We start from the raw sequence: 8,323 nt of genomic DNA, 5'->3' as shown, positions 1-8,323 counted from the left end.
AATCGTTGAACCTTCGATTGTAGATGGCTATCGAAACTGTCACTGTTACTGATTCTAACAATGCTATCACAAAACTAATGAAACTAATAATTTTCTGCTCGCGAGATCGCGGTTTATATAGGACTATCTTTGAAGATGGTTCCTTAGTGAGATATGTCTGGTTGGGAAATCGAGGAATCAGATTCGTAGAATTCTTTCTTCTCTTTGATATGATAACAATTTTAACTGGTCATTGGAAAGTTGCCCTTAAGTTAGTTCCACCCATGCTGTAGATTCTGGTTGCTTCTATTCTTATTAGTGAGTTTCGATACAGAGAGAAAATGTGTGGGTTGTGAATTACCGATTTCTTTTCTTATCATTATTACAAATGGGAAAAACCTGCATTTTATCAAACTCCTCTCGCGTTGAGCGATGAGCAAATATCTTGAATTTAGTTAATCTTGCCCTTTGAGAAATAAAAAGCATAAGTCGCAGTTTGTGATGATTTTTTCCAATATCGGAAGATGTCATTATTAAATTTATGACACTCTCTTAAGTCTACGCGTGGGACCATTATCATTGGATGTGTGATATCGGTGTGAGATGATTAAACATTTCTTGAGTGTTGTATCCGCGTTATCGCTCTTATTATCGCGGGGAATCGTTTCGCGGCCCGGCTTAGCCTTGGTATCACCGCGGTTTATTAGTAATTATTTGACGATTTCCTTTTTCCACGACGCTCGAGATGAGATTTGATTTCCAATGCGTTAAAGCTATATAAATTTTATTATCACGGATCTCTCGATTTTAAATAAACAAGTTTTCTGGCTGGAAACTCTTCTTGGATTCGCGTTATCGGTTGTATTTGTTCGTGTCTTACTTTTTTATCGAACGTTCGCAAAATGAAGAAATTGTACAGTCCCATAGACGTAACATATTATTAGAATTGAAATCAATAAAAAATTCAATTAATCTGAGTTTGATGACTCATGATATTTTATTGATTTAGTATTCCTTAGATCAGACCAGGTCAGTCGATCACCAGTACTACAACCAGGTTGTAGCAAGTCTTCTTTCTTTGATGAATTAGCTGACTTACTTGGCTTTTTAGTGTTTCCTATTCTCGTTTGCGTTTTTTTTTTAGTTAATACATTTGTTGTCGTTGCTTCCTCTATAGCAATAGTTTCAATCGCAGCATCATCAGTTAAAATAGTTTCATCATCAGGTAAAATAGTAGTATCGCTTTTCCCGGTTTTCGTCTCCGACCGGTATTTTTACATGGAAGCGCTTTTAAAAGCAAATGAATTGCAGTGTTTCGTCCAAATTTACTTTTATCTCGCTATGTTCGATTGGTCGATCAATTACTGAACCGGGCAGGAGGTCAATTTCTTGAAAAACGTCAGGATCCAATAGTCACAGATGCCTGTTGCTATTTACTATACTGTAAGTCCGATTTGGACACCCAAAGAGAGGTTCGATTTGGTCCTTTCGAACTTTTAGAACAAATTTTACAGTAAACCGCAAGTGATCACAAAACGCTTGATATTTTTGAATTCTGCACTCTTTAATTATCCTAAATCATATATCTTTCAAATTTTTAACATATTTTAAATAATGACTTATAAGAATTCTCTTTTTTTTTTTAAATTTTCGCACGATAGCTGAAAATACATATTTGCGTCTATTCTATGGACGTTATGACAGAGAACTGTCAAACTGCTGTTACATGTTCGGTATCTTATAAAGACTTAACATTATAAATAGCATGCAAATCTGCTTAATATTCATGTAAATTAAAAAGATCCTATTTAGAACATGGTCCGATTTAGAACACTCTTCCCTATGTTTATGCATACACCGAAATGCATTATAAAATTAAATAAACGAATTTTTCATTTTATATTTATACTTTCTTTACTTGATATTTTTTTATCTTAATTTCACATTAATTAATATAATTTTATCCAATATTTTTTTCAAGAATCAGGAAGTTGATTGTGTATTTTAAAACTTAGTGTAAACGATAAAAGTGAGCTCTCATTTAATTGGGTAGTTTTCATCATAGTGGAAATGTGACATTTCTCATGTGACATTGTTCGACAAGAAATTCTATGTCGAATTGTACCAAATAGTGTTAAAGCGTGTCGAGATTGGTCGAAATTAGTGGAAATTTGTCAAAATCCATTCTACTTAAAGACATAGATTATTGATTTCCATTAATGGACATTATTTTTATGCTTTGTATGAAGGAAAATAACAACAAAAATAATAAAATTCGAAACACTTGAATTTAAGACGATTACTCACGATCCATTTAAAATCTCAGACAATACATTTAAAAAATTATATAGATTAGTATATAAATATATTAAGTATAGAAATATGTAAATTATTTAAATAAGATGATGCAATGGCATGTACGGTCGAAGCAAATCTTCATGTCTTATAATATTTTTTGCGTAAATGTTAAAATTTCCAGTTCAAACTAAAATAATGAAATTTTATTATAAAATTCACTTAAAAATTTTATTGGATACTAAGTTCCGTTTGACCGTACAGATAATTTTATTATGTTAATTATTTGAATAATACACAGCTCATAAATATTCTAATGATTGATATAAATTATATTCTGTTATAAATTATACATATACGTGTGTGTGTTTACGTAGGTCACAACAAAAATTATGTATCACTTGCATTTCGCATTCACATTTGTGATTTTCACTCTCGAAAGCATAGGAATATCGTACTTTCTCTATGCTCACAGCCAATCGCGCGTATTTTTTCACGTGAAATGAAAATGCGAGAAGTGAGAATATTCGACGCTGATACGCAATCGACCCCCTGAATCAATATTTGCGATTCGAATGCAATTATTTTCTTTCATTTCGCGTTTGGAAAATCTCAGGGCATCGATATCTAAATATAATATTATTACGTGCTCACCGTGCGTAATTCGTTTTGCAACTGAATCATCAGCCCGAACGAACGTGCACTCCCGAATCGCAGGAATAAAAGACATTTGTTAAAAAAAGGAGCATGACACTTTATTACAATACACTCGCACAAACAAAGCGTCCGCGTACTACGAAGAAAATATAGAAGTGATCGGAGCATGTCCGAGCAAAGTAATGTCTCAATCATAAAATCTGTCAAGATCGCCTAAACAGCTGAGCTGCTGCTCGTCGCCTAGCGACGCGCTTTTCATGTCTTTTCGACTTGATTCGCTCGGAGACAGTACAGCATGGGTGTACGGTGCCGACATAACACTGTCCTCCTTTTTTCAGATTATCGTCCCGATAATCACAATTTTGGCGAGCTAGTGTTTCTTCTAAGCGATTTTTGAAGCTTCTGGACAGTTTCCCGCTCTACTTTGTGCTATTGCACAAATTACCGAGTTCTGTCCTTGACACTCATTTCTCTTTGTGGCAGGCTTCTAAGCGGAGCTCCCCCTCTCGACTTTTCCAGAGACCAGTCCTCCAAAGTCAAATGCTGAGGCGTCCCGTTAGTGTCTCTTTGGATTCTTCTTGACTCTTCTCTTGAGTCTTGCATACTTCTTTCTTCATACTTCGGACAAAGATGGGGAATCTGACTTTTCTACGATACCTCCGTCCCACAAGACTTTGCTAAGTCCCCGCCTCGGCATTTGTCCAAAGTCCCGCGGAAAAACCAGATCAAAAACCGCGGGCGAGGTCTTCTTTAAAAAAAGAAAATGCTTGTAGTGGTTCCTGAGTAATAAAATATTACTCAGGAACCACTACACGCACTTTCCTCACTGCAATCTCAACAGCTGCAACCCATCGATAGGCTTTCCTATCCGATAGACCGAATCCGACGATTTTTTTCAGCAAGTACTTAAAATCGCTCTTCTCGAGACAACGGAGTGGCCTCCAACCGTCCCTTCTTCGATTTCCGTACTCGATTTCTGAAACTCAATTGAATGGCGTTGTTCACATCGCAAAATTAAAATGGAACAGTTTTATTATTTATCAAAAATTATGTTACTTATAAAAAAACAAGAACTAACTTTAATTCTATTTATTCTTAACATCCTACGATTCTTTATTTTTTTTTTTTAGTCGGAGCCTTTAATCCTACTAGTTGAACTTGCTCCACTCACAAAGCTCAACTGGTCCGAGCTTTCCTCTCTTCCCGGGCACTCGGAGCGGAGATGACTCATTTTCTTGCACTGCCAGCACTCCCCCGAATTCAGGAAATTTCCCTTTCCTTTTTACTTCCTCTCCATGGCTCCTCTTGGATACGTCTTATCGCCCTTGCTCTTTCTATTGTCAACCGCAACAAAGTAATCTCTTCCAATTTCTCCTTATGAAGTCCGACAATGCCGAAATAAACTGCGTGCAAGCGATTTTGTCTCGAATCACATATGTACACTCCGGGTACACCAACGTAATAACCTCTCTATTTCGATAGTCGAGGTTGGTGAAATCCTCACCGAATTTTTGTTTTCAATTTGTGAATTATGAATACGTCGTTTGCGACAAATGTCCCTTTCCGAACTCAATTCCAATTTATCTTTCAGCTCTGTATACTCCAAATTGTCTAGGTATATCATGTACGCATTCTGGAATACCGTATGTTTTCCCCTCAAACAGGATGCTAGAGTGATAGTTTTTGATATTTCGTTCCAACGATTCGCCTGCGCGAGAACTCGTGCAACAGCACTCTCCCATCGAACGTGTCGAGCTTTAATTTATAACCGAATTCATTATAAGACTTGGACGCATCACCACGCATGCAAGACTCTATCGCGTCGCCACGCTCGCCCCGATATTCAATGTGACACTATATTAGAGGGACTTAGCTGGATGTTTTGTTAGGATTCATGTTCTTGCAATCTTCTTCGAAGCTGTGCCAGCTCCTCGTCTTGTTGCTGCAACAACGACAACAGCTCCACCTCTACGTGATCATTACTTCCGAAGCTGTCTTATTTCTGATAGCGCAGCCTGCAAGACTGTCATTTCCAGCGTTTGATCCAATTCTCGCCATGTGACTCGGGGAGCTGCTATTTCGGACATTCTTTCCGGGCCGTTCAACTTCGCCGACATTTCTGCCGGATGGAGCCTTTCAGGATCCATCAGCTGACTGAGCTTTTTTTCTCGTCACGATAGGCGAACGAAGCATTCCCGCCGTCCGGATTTTCTGGATCGAACGAGTCCCCAAAAATGTTACGCTCGTCGTACGTAATTCGCTTCGTGCAACTGAATCGCAAGCTCAGGCGAACGCGCACTCACGAATCGCGAGAATAAAAGAAGAACGCCCAACGACGTGCTCTTCATGTCTTCTCGACTCGATTCACTAATTCGTTACTGATGTTTAATTTCGCGCACGTTTATCTATGCAACGTAGTTTATCTTAGCAGCTTTTATGTAGCTTTGAATGTATCAAATGAAATAGCGTTATCGGCGATTAATATCGATAAAAATTTAATCGCCGTAATACCCGCTTGAAACGACCGGTCCGACAATTGATGACATTATAATTTAAAAGCAATTAGTCCGATATTATACAGGGTGCATAAAGTTGCACTACTAGTTCAAACACAATTCTACTGTCATATCACACTACTGATAATTAAATAAATTACAATTTGTTTAAAATAATTTCTCTTTTCACCAAATAAAATATCAAATTTCTTCCAACAATTACATATTGATTGATGATTGGTCATGCACATTGTATAATCAAAAGCGTAAAGGAAAGAGAAGATAAAAGTACACAACGAAAATTTTTTTTGCAGATGGACAAGGACGTTTAATAACAAATGGACAAGTAACAACTGGCGGCAATATCATAAATTTCAAATCTGTAAATGGTGTTAGTATGACACAGACAATCAATTCTGATTATAAAAACGGAGAACCATTCGTGATTGTTGTTAAAGAACGAAATGATGGGAATTATCTTTATCACGACGAGACTTCTTACTATCCAAAAACTAATGCTACCGAGAGCATTCACTGGAGATTGGATCTCACAAATTCAGATGCTGAACCTGAATTCTTCCCGAACGAGCAATAAAACAATATTTTATTTTCATTTTTATTTTCATGTTCTATATTACAGTTTTTGTACTTGACCCATTATTGTACAAATTTTTCTATTAAACGTATTTGGCTGAATTTTAATATATAGGAGTGGCTAATTATAAATTTTAAAATAAAATTTAAAAAAATCAAAATAATATTTCATATGGCAGAAAAGAATTAACTATGACTTATTTACATGTAAAATTTTATACGTAAAAATATTAAAAAATTGTTAAGAATATTAAAAATATTAAGAATATTATAAGGGGATTTTAAAGCGAAGCTCGAATTCTGACGAAGTCACCAGAGGTCGCGCGCCATATCGACATGTTCGTAATCTTTTTGAGAAATTAGCCTTTTCACGAAAAGGCTAGTCTTTATGCAAAACGATGCTTTTTTGCATCAAATCAACAATCGTTCCTCAATTAGACTGACGCACTTTAGCCTTTTCGAAAAGACTAACTCACATTTTTGTTACAAAATTTGGTAAATGTTGACAATAACGGAAACAGCTCCGATGCTCGACATATGTTGTGACCCTGAGTAATCTCCGACAGATTTTTCTTGGCGGTCACTCTTTATTAAAAAGTCATTAACAAAAAAAGTTTTAAAAATGTTTTATTCCATTACTTTACAAACAAATTCACCACTTCAAAAATTAATTATTTTATAATTTTTTTTGTTTTTAAAGTAGTAAACTTGTTTGTAAAGCAGTGAATTTGTTTGTAAAGTAGTAAATTTATTTGTAAAGTAGTGAATTTGTGTTTTTAAAGCAGTGCTTTAGTGTTTCTATAAGTTTACTGCTTTAAAAGGCAAAAAAAAGAGACTCATGGAAATCGTATGCCCTCAAACAGGGGAGAAGGTGGGATGAGAATCGTTTTGCGTAGAAACAGGGGAAGGTATATAAAATAGTATTTAATACTGTATATGTATAGTAGAAATAAAACGTTATTTAAAAAATTTTTTTTGTTAATAATTTTTTAACGAAGAGTGACCGTAAAATCTGTCGGAGGTTACTCAGGGTCATGATCTTGACAACATGTCAAGGTCCAAAGCATCTTGCTTTTTACAATTTGAGATTAACATAGCATAAATAGAATATTTAATATATTGGCTTCTCAGAAATCTCTGTCTGGTTCATTTAAGGAGCTGCTATATTTTTTGAAGATAATAATAGTAATGATTATTCATTTTAATTTTTTCTCTTTATTATTTGTTTTTAATTTTAATTCAATTATTAATACTTATTGTGTTAATTATATTAATTCTTTATGATTAATATTATCTTTAAAGCTTTTAATTTAAAAAATTGTTTTGCCTTTAAAATGTTTTTATTGAATAGGATAAAGTGTACAGTAATTGACCATTTAAGTGCTGAAATTTAATACTCACTATAATCACTGAAATTTGAATTTGATGCAAAGCAAAGTTTAAAGAATATGTCAAATACAAAAACTTTGAATAAGACCATGTTTTTTATTTTGTCCAACAGTAGAAACACTTTTATTCAGAAAAATGATATTATTATACTATTAATCACAAGTTTTAGAAATCTACATAATATATTGCTTATTATATAATTACAATAATGTTTATTAAATTTAACTATTAAGTATGTTAATTTGCGTTAATATTGGCATTTTATTTGACATGTATGCATATGTCACTTATTTTTATTTGTCGTATGACTGTAATTTCTATTTTGTTTTCTATTGTAATATTATCATGAATATAATACGTTGATAATTAATTTATGCATAGATTCAAGATAAATTACTTTATTAATTTCCCTTTTTATGATTCATCATTGATTTGTGCGCGTGCGTGCGTGCGTGTGTGTGTTATAGCTTTAATTTTATTTGCTTGCAATCAATATCGGTTTTTCAATTACTTCTTTTTCTTATAATATTTCTTTAATCTAAAAAATGTTAATATTTTATAATGCTTTTGACAAAAATCGAAAACATGTTTTTGTCCCTATTAGTGAGTCTTCTAAGCGGCCCTATTAATGTGCTCCTAATTAGTGTGCCTATCCACATTTGACTCATTTTAACATATAGTTACTAAAACAGATAATAAATTTAAACTAATTGTTTATGTTAATATATAAATCATTATTTCAATTATATTTATTTCGAAGTACACTTATAACACAGCGTTCTCAGCTCTAATACAGGGTACATTAATAGGGATAAGCTTAAAACCTTACGGTACGTATTACTGGATTCACATAAATTCCTCATATCTTTCAAAAAATATTTAAAATTCTTTAATACTTAAAAAATAAAACATTA

The 8,323-nt window shown here is 33.9% G+C and overlaps 1 protein-coding gene across 1 annotated transcript in view; it reads left to right on the top strand.

The window, feature by feature from the left end:
- The window catches only part of LOC108756533, a 12,821-nt gene extending 6,674 nt beyond the window's left edge, over positions 1 to 6,147 (top strand). Inside the window, exon 3 of the mRNA XM_018500418.1 lies at positions 5,741 to 6,147. Within this exon, the coding sequence (XP_018355920.1) occupies positions 5,741 to 6,021 (281 nt within the window). The 3' untranslated portion in view covers positions 6,022 to 6,147. The remainder of the gene's footprint in view (positions 1 to 5,740) is intronic.
- Positions 6,148 to 8,323: the final 2,176 nt, after the last annotated feature.

This window comes from Trachymyrmex septentrionalis, unplaced genomic scaffold (genome assembly GCF_001594115.1).
Source record: "Trachymyrmex septentrionalis isolate Tsep2-gDNA-1 unplaced genomic scaffold, Tsep1.0 scaffold128, whole genome shotgun sequence".
In the NCBI taxonomy this organism is placed as follows: domain Eukaryota; kingdom Metazoa; phylum Arthropoda; class Insecta; order Hymenoptera; family Formicidae; genus Trachymyrmex; species Trachymyrmex septentrionalis.
Note: the sequence above shows the minus strand (reverse complement) of the source record. Positions and strands in the feature narration are given on the sequence as shown.